Raw genomic sequence first — 15,557 nt, 5'->3', positions numbered from 1 at the left:
AGGTGAGGATGGGAACGCAGATCGACCGGTAAATTGAGAGCTTTGCCTTCCAGTTCAGCTCCTTCACCACAACGGATCGATACAGCGTCCGCATTACTGAAGACACCGCACCGATCCGCCTGTCGATCTCACGAGCCACTCTTCCCTCACTCGTGAACAAGACTCCGAGGTACTTGAACTCCACTTGGGGCAGGGTCTCCTCCGCAACCCGGAGATGGCACTCCACCCTTTTCCGGGCGAGAACCATGGACTCTGACTTGGAGGTGCTGATTCTCATCCCAGTCGCTTCACACTCAGCTGCGAACCGATCCAGTGAGAGCTGAAGATCCTGGCCAGATGAAGCCATCAGGACCACATCATCTGCAAAAAGCAGAGACCTAATCCTGCAGCCACCAAACCGGAACCCCTCAACGCCCTGACTGCGCCTAGAAATTCTCTCCATAAAAGTTATGAACCAAATTTTTATGGTTGTTTAAGTAACAAAAAACAAAATATCTAAGGCTGTAATGCATTTATACAAATAGCATTTATGAAAGGAGTGAGTTTCATATTTTATACATGTTGTAACTATGTACAATATCCATTACACTAAATGTACCATTTTTAACAATTTTCCAAATTTGGTGCAAAATTGCATAGAGATTGAAGTCATTACATGTGCTTTATGACCAACACTACTTAACCAGTGTGTAATCCTACATCTCCCCTCATTTGAAAAGAAATCCACCGGGAAGTAGTGGGGAGCTATTTTAATCTATTGAATCTGATGATTGTACAGTAATGTGATGCAGGAACGCCACACCAAAAAAAGAGAAAAGGAGGCAGTAAATCTCACAAAGAGGACTTTAATTTCTCCACTGACTGCAGCAGTCCAGGACCAGACACTCTCCACCTTCACTCCTCACAAGAGAACAGATAACTTCAGGCAAGAATTGGTCACTAGTTTAAATATTTTGCAATCTGTGGAGAGGTGTGTAGTAAACAAGGCTGTTGTGAAGAATGTGACAAAGTGCATTGATGAGGCTTTACTCCTTGGCGGCCATGTGGACCATCAGGTCACACACGCGGGTGCTGTAGCCAAACTCGTTGTCGTACCTGTGCATAAAAGTCACCATTAGTAACAGGATATACAAAATCATCCATCAGTGCGCGTATACTGGCGCACTTACCATGAGACCAGCTTGACAAAGTGGTCGTTGAGAGCGATGCCAGCGCCAGCATCAAAGATGGAGGAGTGGGTGTCGCCATTGAAGTCTGTGGACACCACCTGCAAGGGGATGGACAGAGTGACACGTTAACAAGCGTCAATCAAGCGAGTGATTAATCGACGTAACAAGTGGATACCTGGTGCTCGGTGTATCCCAGAATGCCCTTCATGGGGCCTTCAGACGCCGCCTTAATCACCTTCTTGATGTCGTCATACTTGGCCTGCACAGAACAAAGAATGTCGGTAAACTACCAACATGAGTGGCATAAACACCACAGGCCACTTGATGGATTTTGTAAAGATTTGAAGATTATTTTTCTGCCATTTATATCAGTCAGTTGTAAAAATAATTAAAATAAAATTAATTTTGCGGTCCAAGTTAATGAGGTCGTTTAACACAACCTACACCCCCTGGCAAATATACAACATGGTTTAGTCCTCCTGTTAGCTGCAAACCTAGCCTGATTACTTGGCGGTTTACTCAACACAGACGTCATAACGTCATCAAACTCGCATTTATACACAGCCAACATTTGGGAACCAAGATGAGGTGAAAATATGATCCATTTGTGGCAGCATCAGACAAAGTTATGTTTAAAGACACTTTTGCATCTCAGCACAATTGTGGTGCGTTCAAGGAACCTTGGTTTAAAGTTCAAAACTGGTCACTTTTTTTCTTTTTTTCTTTTTAAGACCAGGGAGGCTTAATCCCTGTAGATGCACAACTGCTTTTAATGTGTTATCTAAATAAATTATAATTAATATTTAGCATGATGATAAATATCCTAAATAGAATCTACCAATGATAATCTGACATGATTGTATCTCTACTTTAAACTACGCAGTAAAGGGAAAGTGGACATTTAAAATACTACTTTAAACTACGCAGTAAGGGGAAACTGGACATTTAAAATACTATTAAGTGAATAATGACAGGTTGTATATGTATTAAGTCACATTCTGGCTACTTCATTAAATTTGTTAACACCATTTTGTAAAAAAATAAAAATAAAAAAATACTTTAAAACTAAAACGTCCAATTGTTAGCCCCCCTCAAAACCCAACGCCACTGGTTCTAACGCTTGATTGATGAAACTATAGGACATAAACATGTAAATATTTTGTGCTTCCTGTTAATGGAGCGCGCAATCGACTGTGCTCACGTTGGCAAGACTGGCACGAGTGTGGACCGCCTGCTACAATGATGGATTGGAGTGTTTACATGCAAGATGGAACTGGTTTACCATCACGTCAAGATATGTGAATCCCAGGAAACTTCTAAATCCGGGGTGTCAAACTCATTTTAGCTCAGGGGTCGCATGGAGGAAAATCTGTGCTCACGCGGGACAGACTATTAAAATCATGGCATTAAAACTAAAAAATAAAGACAACTTCAGATTGTTTTCTTTGTCTTACTTTGGCCAAAAATAGAAGAAAACACATTCTGAAAATGCTACAATGAAAATATAGAGAAAAAAATACCGGCAGCGGTAAAGTTTAGATTCATGAAGGAAAGAAGAAAGTGAATGAATAACTAAATAAATTTACATATGCATAAAAAAAAATGTTTTCTTTTGAATTATTTTTTTTAATGAATTAAGTAACATTAATGACAACCTTTTTCCAAAACAATATAGAATGTGAGATATAACAAGATAATGCATACATTTATCATTTGTTTTCAAAACGGTTACAAAAAAATTGGGACCCCAAAAATATACTATGGGACCCCATTTTTATGACTTGATGGGGTCCCTGGGACCCCATTTTGAAAATTCCTAGCGCCAACACTGATGGAGTATTGGTGCGTGTAAAACAGCAGCAGGCGGCTGTTGCCTGCAGGCCGGTTCTAATACTAATCAAATATCACCCCGGGGGCCATAGATCATTCATTCAGGCCTGGACTTTGACACATAGGATCTAAATGATGACTTACTGGTTTCTCCAGACGCACGGTGAGGTCGACCACAGACACGTTGGGGGTGGGCACACGGAAGGCCATGCCGGTCAGCTTGCTGTCAAAAAACAAACCGGTTAAATTCAAATCAGATTCATGGAAATGGTTGAAATATTTACCCGTTAAGCTCGGGGATGACCTTGCCGACAGCCTTGGCGGCGCCGGTGGAAGCAGGGATGATGTTCTGGCTGGCGCCGCGGCCGTCCCTCCACAGCTTGCCTGAGGGGCCGTCCACGGTCTTCTGGGTGGCGGTGATGGCGTGAACGGTGCTCTGAAAGGAAGCGGGAACAATTCAATTAAAATTGATTACATTTGTTAGCATTTCCAGATGTTTTAATAGTCACCATCAATCCTTCAATGATGCCAAAGTTGTCATTGACAACCTTAGCCATGGGGGCCAGGCAGTTTGTTGTGCAGGAAGCGTTGCTAAGGAGAGCAAAACAGACAAGGGTTTGAAAATAGACAACACTCACACCACCTAAATAAAAAAAACTTCACCATTCACTTACCTGACAACCTTGAGGGAGTTGTCGTACTTCTCATGGTTGACCCCCATGACGAACATGGGTGCGTCAGCGCTGGGGGCAGAGATGATGACTCTCTTGGCGCCGCCTTTCAAGTGAGCCTGCAGCGTTGGGCGCGTGTCATTTAGTTCATGAATGGAAATAGAATGTTGTGAAAGTGCAGGACAGGTGTGGTTAAACGTACAGAGGCCTTCTCGATGGTGGTGAACACACCAGTGGACTCCACTACGTACTGGGCACCAGCATCCCCCCATTTGATGTTGCTAGGGTCCCTCCTGCACAAGATAAAACAAACCGGTATTAAGATCAAGTTAAAAGTATATAGTAGTAAATAGTCCACCACTTCATAAACAGCTTAGATCAGGGGTGTCAAACCCGCAAGTATAAAAATGAGCCAACATTTTTGAATGAAAGAAACTGCTGTTCTAAATGTGTCCACTAGATGTCGCAATAGCAGTTGTATCTTTGTAGATTATTCTATATATGTAAAAAAAAATTAAAACAAATAGGGATGTCCGATAATGGCTTTTTTGCCGATATCCGATATTGTCCAACTCTTAATTACCGATACATACAGTCGTGGAATTAACACATTATGCCTAATTTGGACAACCAGGTATGGTGAAGATAAGGTCCTTTTTAAAAAAAAGTAATTAAATAAAATAAGATAAATACATTTAAAAAAAATTCTTGAATAAAAAAGAAAGTAAAACAATATAAAAACAGTTACATAAAACTAGTAATTAATGAAAACCAGAATATTAATGACAAAGAAACAACCCTTTTGTGTGAATGAGTGTGAATGGGGGAGGGAGGTTTTTTGGGTTGGTGCACTAATTGTAAGTGTATCTTGTGCTATTTAAGGTTGATTTAATAAAATAAAAATAAAAAATAAAAAAACGATACCGATAAAAAAAACGATACCGATAATTGATGATATTACATTTTAAAGCATTTATCGGCCTATAATATCGGCAGTCCGATATTATCATCGGACAACCCTAAAAACAAATAAATAAATAAAAAACATATGTTGTGCACCAGTCGAGGAAAATGAGCAAACTACATAAATAACGTACATTAATTTGATTTTGATATTTTTTTTATCTTGATAGATTGAAAATTAACACCAATGAGGGACAAGCGGTAGGAAATGGATGGATGGAGTTAACTAATTAACATTATCACATAATTTATTCAGAAATGTAAATATTGAAATACATTTTAACTTAATATTTAGCATGATAAATATCCTAGATATAATCCACCAATGATAATCTGACATGAATGAGCTCATCTCTACTTTAAATTACGCAGTAAAGGGAAACTGGACATTTAAAGTACTATCTAAGTTGTATATTTATTAGGTCACATTCTGGCTACGTCATTCAATTTGTCAACACCATTTAGAAAAAAAATAAAAATATACACTTTCTTGAAAATAAAACGTTAAATTTTTAGCCCCCTTCAAAACCCAACGCTTTATTAATGAAACTATAGGACAAACATGTAAATAGTGTGCTTTCTGTTAATGGAGTGCGCCTATTATTTACATGTTTATGTCCTATAGTTTCATTAATAAAGTGTTGTGTTATAATCTTGATAGATTGAAAATTAACACCAATGAGTTGACTGATGATTATCACATAATTTATTCAGAAATGTAAATATTTAAATAAATTATAATATATACATAATATAACATGATATATATATACATAATTTATTCAGAAAGTATAAATAACAACAAAGATAGAATACTATTAACCGCAACATGTTAGTGTGAAAAACAACCCAACATGATTATGATTTGTACATTTTCAGAATGGTCTTGTTCTATTTTTAAACAAAGAAAACAATCTGAAGTTGTCTTTATTTTTAAGTTATCGTGCCGTGATTTTACCAGTCCGGCCCACTTGGGAGTAGATTTTTCTCCATGTGGCCCCCGATCTAAAATGAGTTTGACACCCCCGGCTTGGACGTCAAAGCAGGCTTCGCTACACTTTTAGTCCGCTACAAGCAGGAGAACTGTAAATGTTGACCGTTTTGACTGTTTCTTCTGCAAAAATGCCTACCTAGCATGACGTTACTGTTAAAAAGAGTTAGCACTGTAGCAAACATAGCTATATGCTGGTGTTGCTAATGTTAGTTTGCTCTTGTCCAACTCCTTAATGTTACATTGTTGTATGTGATTTTTGGCACCTATTGGACAAGGGCCGTTACAGTGGATGTAATAAGGCATCTTTCTTGGCGCCAGACTCACAGCTCATTAGCATTAAAGCTACGGACACAAAACCGCATGATTCCAGTAGGGCTTAACTGTGGAACATCTCCAATCCAACTCATTGCACATGTATTATCCAGCATTAAACGCACATTTATACATTAATAGTAGGGCTGTGAATCTTTGGGTGTTCCACGATTCGATTCAATATCGATTCTTGGGGTCACGGTTCGATTCAAAATCGATTTTTTTTTTCCAATTCAACACGATTCTCGATTCAAAAACGATTTTTTTTCCTGAATCAAAACGATTCTCTATTCATTCAATACATAGGATTTCAGCAGGATCTACCCCAGTCTGCTGACATGCAAGCAGAGTAGTAGATTTTTGTAAAAAGCTTTTATAATTGTAAAGGACAATGTTTTATCAACTGATTGCAATAATGTAAATTTGTTTTAACTATTAAATGAACCAAAAATATGACTTATTTTATCTTTGTGAAAATATTGGACACAGTGTGTTGTCAAGCTTATGAGATGCGATGCAAGTGTAAGCCACTGTGACACTGTTCTTTTTTTTTTATTTTTTATAAATGTCTAATGATAATGTCAATGAGGGATTTTTAATCACTGCTATGTTGAAATTGTAACTAATATTGATACTGTTGTTGATAATATTCATTTTTGTTTCACTACTTTTGGTTTTTTTCTGTGTCGTGTTTGTGTCTCTGCTCAATTGCTCGGTTTATTGCAGTTCTGAGTGTTGCTGGGTCGGGTTTGGTTTTGGAATTGGATTGCATTGTTATGGTATTGCTGTGTATTGTTTTGTTGGATTTATTCATTTAAAAATACATTTTTAAAAAAAATAATTAAAAATTAAAAAATAATTAAAAAAACTTTTTTTAAATGAGAACACAACGTGAGAATCACGATTTGAATTTGAATCGATTTTTTCCCACACCCCTAGTTAATAGAGTCTCACTTTTATTGCTGTTAATGCCTGACTAAACACATTTTTTACTTGGTTGGGGACTATTTTTTCCTCAATTTAAGTTAAGGTTAAAGTCCCAACAATTGTCACACACACACTAGGTGTGGTGAAATTAGTCTTTTGCATTTGATCCATCCTCATGTTCACCCCCTGGGAGGTGAGGGGAGCAGTGAGCAGCAGCATGCGCCGCACTCGGGAATCATTTGGTGATTTAACCCCCAATTACAACCCCAATTTCTCACCCAACACAAGCAATACCTCATAAATTCCACTAGGGAGCAGCCTCACTTTGCAAACCCCCCCCCCCCCCCCTCTCTCATTATCCATCTTTTAGTTTTGTTTTTTTAAAGGATTTTTTGAACTCACTCATGGAACACGGTGATCTTGTGTCCATCGATGACCAGCTTGTCACCCTCAACCTTGACCTCCCCGTGGAAGCGGCCGTGGGTGGAGTCATACTTGAACATGTAGACCTGAAGCAAAAAACGAAGCATTATGGTTATTGTCTTCCTTTAAGCTATGACCCTGAATACAAGTGCTGTGATAGTTATGTACCATGTAGTCCAGGTCGATGAAAGGGTCATTGATGGCCACAATCTCCACCTTCTTGGAGTGGAAAGCAGCTCTGGTTACCAGACGACCAATGCGGCCAAATCTGAAAGATAAATGTTCTGTTCAGTTGCAGTTTATTTGGAACATGCATACCATACAATGTGATGCATCACATATTGCCAATTTCGTTACAGGAGTAGGAAGAAGCTGAGCTTATTTAATCCTACCCTTTTCATACCATAGCAATTTTATCCCATTTCCTTGTTCTCTGTAACAGAACAGTGAATAAACAAATAAAATACCATAGTAAGTAATATTAAATACATAATCATTATCTCAAAAGAAAAAAAAAAGGGGTTCAAGATGTTGATCATAATTGTTCTTCTGTGTACTTTGTGAACACTTGTAGTTTGAACAGTCTCTTAAACTCAATCATATTGCTGCTTTGTTGGATTTATTTGGTTAATCCATTCCATAATTTAATTCCACATACAGATATACTAAAGGTTGTAAGTGTTGTACGTGCATACAAATGTTTTCAATTAGATTTTCCTCTGAGGTTATACTTCTTTTGTTGAGAAGAATTGTTGTATATTCTTGAGTAGCAGGTTATAGTTTGCTTTGTACATCATTTCAGCTGTTTGCAAATGCACCAAATCATTGAATTTCAATATTTTTGATTCAATAAATAAAAGGTTTGTATATCCTCTATTTATAACATTATTCTAATTGATCTTTTTTGTAACAGTTAATGAATGAAGCACACATTTGTAGTTTCCCCATATTTCTGCACAATAACTCAGATATGGTAACACTAGTGAGCAGTAAAGAATATGAAGTGATTTTTGGTCTAGAACATGTTTTGCTTTGTTCATTAGTGACATGTTTCTTGCTACTTTATGTTGTATATTTTTTACATGACATTTCCAGTTCATTGTGTCATCTATTACACCCAAAAATGTGTTTTCTTTTACACTTTCAATGTTTAATCTGTCTATTTGTATTTGTGTGAGACTCTTCTGTTACAAATTAGCACTATTTTAGTTTTACTGAGATTCAAAGGGTCTGTTTTTGTCAAACCATCTTCTTAATTTTTTCCATTTGTGTTAGCTTTTCGGTGTTCTCTCCTGAACAAAACGCAGTTGTACTATCTGCAAATAATACTAACTTTAAGTCCTTTGTAACTTTACAAAATGTAATTTGTGGTCTATTTTAATGTTTTCGTTATATTGTTAGTCTGTATAAAAACAATTATTCCTGGTGTGAACGGAAAAAAAGTTCAACTGGATCTATAACCTTATCTAATTCCGGACTATTGTAATCTATGCTGCTGAAGGTTTTCAGTTCCATACTTTCCTGTTCTCCTATCATTTGTGTTTCTCTCTGAATGTCTACAAGTGTAGATGAATGTGCACCTGAGTGAAGATCATCTTGTTCAGTAATCAATCAATCAATCAATCAATGTTTATTTATATAGCCCTAAATCACAAGTGTCTCAAAGGGCTGTCCCTTGGAGCGTTGTCATTTTGTAGTACAATGTCAATGTTTGTTTTCCGTCAGACTCTATTATCGTTGTAGTTGCTGGGAGTTCTGATATTCGTCCAAATTCTTGATGTCATTGACAACTAGGACTCGCGATTGTGGACCTCCATTGGCACTCCAAGTTCCCTTGTTTCCTCAGGTCGCATGCTTTCTTGGCGATTTCAGCATTGCGTTTAGGGAGGTGCTCGTTCATGTACACATTTGTGCCTTTCAGCTTTTTTCCTTGTGTCAGCAATGCCATTTTGGATTTCCTGTCGGCAAGCTTAACGATGGTAACTGGCCTACTACCCTAGCACCTCCAAAACCCTCAAATCTAAACTCCAAACATCTCAGAACAAGCTAGTCAGGTTACTTCTAGACCTCCACCCCAGATCCCACCTCACTCCTACCCACTTCTCTAAAGTGGGCTGGCTCAAGGTGGAGGACAGAGTTAAACAACTTGCACTGAGCCTAGTCTATAAAATCCGCTACACCTCCCTGATACCGAAGTACATGTCAAACTACTTCCTTAACGTAAATGACCGCCATAACCACAACACCAGGGGGTGCTCCACTAACCACGTTAAACCCAGATTCCGAACTAACAAAGGTCTTAACTCATTCTCTTTCTATGCCACATCAATGTGGAATGCGCTCCCAACAGGTATAAAAGAAAGGACATCTCTATCCTCCTTCAAAACCGCAATAAAAGTTCACCTCCAGGCAGCTACAACCCTAAACTAACACCCTCCCCGGATTGCTAATAATCAAATGTAAACAATCAAATGCAGATACTTTTTCTTTTTCTTATGCCTTCTGATCTCTCTCTCTCTCTCTCTCTATGTCCACTACTTGATGTCCATATCCCCCCCCCCTCCACACCCCTGATTGTAAATAATGTAAATAATTCAATGTGATTATCTTGTGTGATGACTATTATGATGATAGTATATATGATAGTAAATATCTGTATCATGAATCAATTTAAGTGGACCCCGACTTAAACAAGTTGAAAAACTTATTCGGGTGTTACCATTTAGTGGTCAATTGTACGGAATATGTACTTCACTGTGCAACCTACTAATAAGTCTCAATCAATCAATGGCATTGTGTTGTTGCCTCTTCTATTCAGTGGAATACACGCATCATCCATCCATCCATTTTCTACCGCTTGTCCCTTTTGGGGTCGCGGTGGGTGCTGGAGCCTATCCCAGCTGCATTCGGGCGGAAGGCGGTGTACACCCTGGACAAGTAGTCACCTCATCGCAGGGCCAACACAGATAAACAACATTTACGCTCAATGGTGTTAATATCCACATCAATTCCCTTGGATTGCAGAAAGTTGACCACTTGTTGCTCCGTTGAAGCAGCTCCCATGTTATCTGGTTCTCTTCTGTTGTCAACTGCTCTTGCATAGGATCGAGGTTTGATGCGTAGCCCTGCAATGATGATGTCATTGTCGTGTAAATGGATCCATTTCCTCTTTGATGTTTTCCACAACAGTGATATTCCCCAGATTGGTGACATCTTGTCTGGCATTGGGCGGTTGTCTATTGTCCCAACGGGTGTTATCATGTTGCATGGCATGCAACTGTTGACGCAACGATGCATTCTCCTCGTTCAGCTTCTCCACCTGCTGTTTTAATGCATTCATTTCTTCTCTGAACATTCTAAATTCCACCATATCTTTACGATTTTCTTTTCTGTCTTTGATTACGTGTTGTTGGATATCTGCAACAGCTTTTTGTACACCGCTGATCATCTGTTCCTAGTAGAGAGTGTTGACCTTGCTTTGTAGAGCTACTACTAACTGCATTGAGCATGTCATTTGTCAAACTGGCCACTAGATGGCGACATAATCACGTAGAACTGAAAGCAGTTGAGTCATGACTGTACTGTAAGTTGTGAAGTGGGGAAATATTCAAATATTGTGTTCCAAGAGTCATTAAAAATATTTCAGATGACAAATTTAGTATGGTGGAGTGATTTCAGAAATTCTAGTCACTTTTCATTGGAATAAACTAAACGTTTTATTTTCACAAAGTCCTGCAGGAGGCAGCATGCACTGAAATGAGTGACGACGTAAACATGTTCAATACAAGTACATTTGAATTATCACCTACATTTGCTTAAATCCCCCACATAGTACTTCAAAAACTTGGATTTTGTAGAAGAGCAAATTAAATGTTCAAGGATCTTTTTCAGAAAAGGTCACAGGTTAGAAATGCACGGTGGTGGCCTAAACTATTTTTTAATGTCATCTTATTTATTTTTTTAGATAGATTTTTTGAAAATTGTAAATTGATTTAGATTTGGGGTAAATAAACACTATTCGGATGTGAATCGATTTTTTTGTGCACCTCCTTTAGTTAAGACTATAATTAGGGATGCCGATAAATGCGTTAAAATTAGGGATGTCCGATAATGGCTTTTTGCCGATATCAGATATCCCGCTATTGTCACGCATATATCGGCCGATAATATCGGCCGATATATTTTAACATCTCTAGTTAAAATGTAATATCGGAAATTATCGGTATCGGTTTTTTATTATCTGTATCGGGTTTTTTTTGTTGGTTTTTTTATTAAATCAACATAAAAAACACAAGATACACTTACAATTAGTGCACCAACCCAAAAAAACCTCCCTCCCCCATTTCTTTCTGTTATCAATATTCTGGTTCCTACATTATATATCAATATATATCAACACAGTCTGCAAGGGATACAGTCCGTAAGCACACATGATTGTGCGTGCTGCTGGTCCACTAATAGTACTAACCTTTAACAGTTAATTTTACTCATTTTCATTAATTACTAGTTTCTATGTAACTGTTTTTATATTGTTTAACTTCATTTTTTATTCAAGAAAATGTTTTTAATTTAGTTATCTTATTTTATAATTTTTTTTAAAAAGTACCTTATCTTCACCATACATGGTTGTCCAAATCAGGCATAATAATGTGTTAATTCCACGACTGCATATATCGGTTGATATCGGTATCGGTTGATATCGGTATCGGTAATTAAAGAGTTGGACAATATCGGAATATCGGATATCGGCAAAAAGCCATTATCGGACATCCCTAACTATATTATATCTTACTTTTCAAAAACGGTTTTAAAGAAGAAACAATTACAGTATTGTACTTACAAAGCAACACCTTGATGTTGAGTAAATAGATCTAAGTATAAGGCAGCCCCAGAATAAATTGGGGCCCTAGCAGAAGTATATTTTTCATTACAAGATTTTTTATTCATGCAAAAATAATTTTTAATTTTTTTATTAAACTTGAATTTAGTTGTATGCATGTTCCAACCATTAACATTTTAAAATCCCTTTATCATAGTAAGACAATTACTAGTTTTCAAATAAACGTAGTTTTACAGTTTATTTTCGAATTGAAGTAGTTTAGTTTGCAATTTTCATATATTTGTATAAAAACTTTATATTATATTATATATAAACTTCCACAAGGGAAATTGTTCAAATATATATTTTAAATGGCAATAATTTACCCAAGTGTGTTGATTTATGAAAAAAGTCCAAAATTTAGGTTTAAAGTCTATTGCAGAGGACAAGGGTGGGGCCAAGGGCCAGATAGTTTACAACATATAGTATTTATCTGGACCGCCATACAAATCTAAAAAGCACAAACTAACATAATATATTAAATCAACATTTGTTGGATGGACTTGAAGGTTTTCCTTCCCTGCACAGCACAAAGGGGGCGGGGCTTAGGGGTTAAGGGGAGGACAACGTGCAAAAAGTCCAAACCAAGTTCTTATGTTGCAACGCTGATGACGACAAGTGCCATGTTTGATCTGCGGCAGTTACATTTTAACCGTGGGGGGGTTCAAAATGCAAGAAGGGGAGGAGAGAGGGCAGATGACCAAGTCAGCCAATGGAGGCTTGAGAAGAATGTAAAAACAATGTCGGACTTGCCTCTTTAGCAATGCTATCTGCTAAAGGTCAAAGTTCAAACAGGGTTTTTATCAGCTCTGTTATTACTATCTTTATTAAGAGACAGGTCCCAGTGGAAGTATAGCGTGATACACAAACATGTTGGAGGGAGGTAAAAATAGCTTGACATTTAAGAAGATTTAAGATGCACCACATATGGAAAAGATGTAATTACAGCAAGTTATGTGAAAGTAGAAGCACATTACAAATATATTTTCTCACCCGTTGACACCGACTTTCACCATTTTGTCTGAGTTGAGTGAGTCCTCTGCAGGAAAGAAATGACAAATAAGCATATGCAGTGGTTCAGAATGCTGAAATTAGCTAGTATGTCTTATTTAGAAAGTAATACATTGATGAAATACATATAAAGCATATAAAATATTACAACAATAAAGTTAAATAAGTGTTTTCTGAATTAAATAATTTGAATTAATAAAACACCCATTTATGGAGTGAGTGCCATCCATTTAAAGAACAATTTCAATAAGTTGGTGTCTCTTTCCAATCTAGCTTTGCTATAAAAATAGGGGGGGAAAAAGTCAGTTAAAATCAAAGCAATGAATTCAAGTTACCGTTTGTGAGATGCCTGAATCTGTACTGCAACTCCAGGTGAGAGTGGGGGAGAGCAGTGGGGAGCAGGCCCTTTTATCATTAACTGGATTGCAAAGACCACGCCCCCCTGTCTGACCCCGCCCCTTTTCTGAATGTCAAGGTCAGCCGGCAACAGAACCATGTGAGTGCATAGAGACACACGCACACATGTTCACGCACACATATATTTATCCATCCATCCATCCACTTTCTACCGCTTATTCCCTTCGGGGTCGCGGGGGGCTTGTAAATATAAATATAAATATATATAAAATGTCTGCAATGGTTTGGTTACACCACTGCTGCCCATCTGGAGGGTCCCTCTATGACCTTCTCACACACTCTATGAGAAGGATCATATCCCTTTCTGCCTTACAGTGACATTTCATGTCCAAAGACCACGACCCTTCACTTTTACACTGCATGTGGGAAGGAAGAACCCTCAGACTGACCCTTTACTTGTTATGCGATAGTCTTGCAATTCACATCCAAAACAGAAAAGGCCTTTAATTGACAATAGTTAGAAATTTAATTGAGAATAGTTAGAAATTCATGACATTCTTGGCACCCCCTATAGGTTGTGTTCAAAATGCTTTGGAATACATGTTAGCCTATATTACAAAACCCAAAACCAGTGAAGTTGGCATGTTGTGTAATTCGTAAATAAAAACAGAATACAATGATTTGCAAATCCTTTTCAACTTATATTCAATTGAATAGACTGCAAAGACAAGATATTTAATGTTCAAATTGAGAAACTTAATTTTTTTAACTTAGAATTTAATGGCAGCAACACATTGCAAAAAAGTTGTCACAGGGGCATTTTTACCTCTGTGTTACATGGCCTTTCCTTTTAACAACACCCAGTAAACGTTTGGGAACTGAGAAGATTAATTTTTTAAGCTTTTCAGGTGGCATTATTTCCTATTCTTGCTTGATGTACAGCTTAAGTCCCCGGGGGTCTCCGTTGTGGTATTTTATGCTTCATATTGCACCACACATTTTTAATGGGAGACAGGTCTGGACTACAGGCAGGCCAGTCTAGTACCCGCACTCTATTACTATGAAGCCACGCTGTTGTAACACATGGCTTGGCATTATCTCGCTGAAATAAGCGGGGGCGTCCATAATAATGTTGCTTGGATGGCAACATATGTTGGTCCAAAACTTGTATGTACCTTTCAGTATTAATGGTGCCTTCACAGATGTGTAAGTTACCCATGCCTTGAGCACTAATACACCTTCATACCATCACAGATGCTGGGTTCTGAACTTTGCGCCTATAACAGTCCAGATGGTTCTTTTCCTCTATAGTCCGGAGGACACAACATCCACAGTTTCCAAAAACAATTTGAAATGTGGACTCGTCAGACCACAGAACACTTTTCCACTTTACATCAGTCCAACTTAGATGACCTAGGGCCCAGCGAAGCCGGCGGCGTTTCTGGGTGTTGTTGATAAATGGCTTTTCCTTTGCATTGTAAAGTTTTAACTTGCACTTACAGATGTCGCGACCAAAATGTTGCAGGCATTAAATTCCCAAATGAGCTAGTATTTGCAAAAAATAACAAAGTTTTCCAGTTCGAATGTTTAGTATCTTGTCTTTGCAGTCTATTCAATAGAATACAGGTTGAAAAGGATTTGCAAATCATTGTATTTTGTTTTTATTTACGATTTACACAACGTGCCAACTTCACTGGTTTTGGGGTTTGTAGTTATTCTCAAACTGTCATGCCCAAAGAAGTCTGCAAAGATGTACTATACATGGAGTATCATCCTTGGTGACGTTTGGGCGTCGTGTGTAATGTTAAAGTGGCCAAAAATATCAAATATATTTGTTAAATAAAACCTCTGCCTTGTTATTATGAAGACTTAGGCCTACTGCGCTACTGTATTTGAATGTTGGTCATTATGGTGGTGCATGGAGAGCCAAGTGTTTTCTGAGGTGGTACTTGGTGAAAAAAGTTCAAGAACCACGGAACTAATAATTAAATAAACTTTGATGATAACCGTATTACATGCAC

The 15,557-nt window shown here is 37.8% G+C and overlaps 1 protein-coding gene across 1 annotated transcript; it reads right to left on the bottom strand.

The window, feature by feature from the left end:
* Positions 1 to 829: 829 nt before the first annotated feature.
* On the bottom strand, positions 830 to 13,619 carry gapdh (glyceraldehyde-3-phosphate dehydrogenase). The gene is made up of 12 exons (XM_062063796.1): positions 13,515 to 13,619; positions 13,162 to 13,207; positions 7,458 to 7,557; positions 7,269 to 7,375; positions 3,873 to 3,963; positions 3,674 to 3,789; positions 3,509 to 3,590; positions 3,284 to 3,435; positions 3,144 to 3,222; positions 1,345 to 1,428; positions 1,170 to 1,267; positions 830 to 1,095 (listed from the first exon to the last, which is right to left on the bottom strand). The coding sequence occupies exons 2-12, from the start codon at positions 13,182 to 13,184 to the stop codon at positions 1,026 to 1,028; spliced, it is 1,002 nt and encodes a 333-aa protein (XP_061919780.1). The 5' UTR covers positions 13,185 to 13,207; positions 13,515 to 13,619; the 3' UTR covers positions 830 to 1,025.
* Positions 13,620 to 15,557: the final 1,938 nt, after the last annotated feature.

The sequence above is a fragment of the Entelurus aequoreus genome, linkage group LG11, assembly GCF_033978785.1.
Source record: "Entelurus aequoreus isolate RoL-2023_Sb linkage group LG11, RoL_Eaeq_v1.1, whole genome shotgun sequence".
Taxonomy (NCBI): domain Eukaryota; kingdom Metazoa; phylum Chordata; class Actinopteri; order Syngnathiformes; family Syngnathidae; genus Entelurus; species Entelurus aequoreus.
Note: the sequence above shows the minus strand (reverse complement) of the source record. Positions and strands in the feature narration are given on the sequence as shown.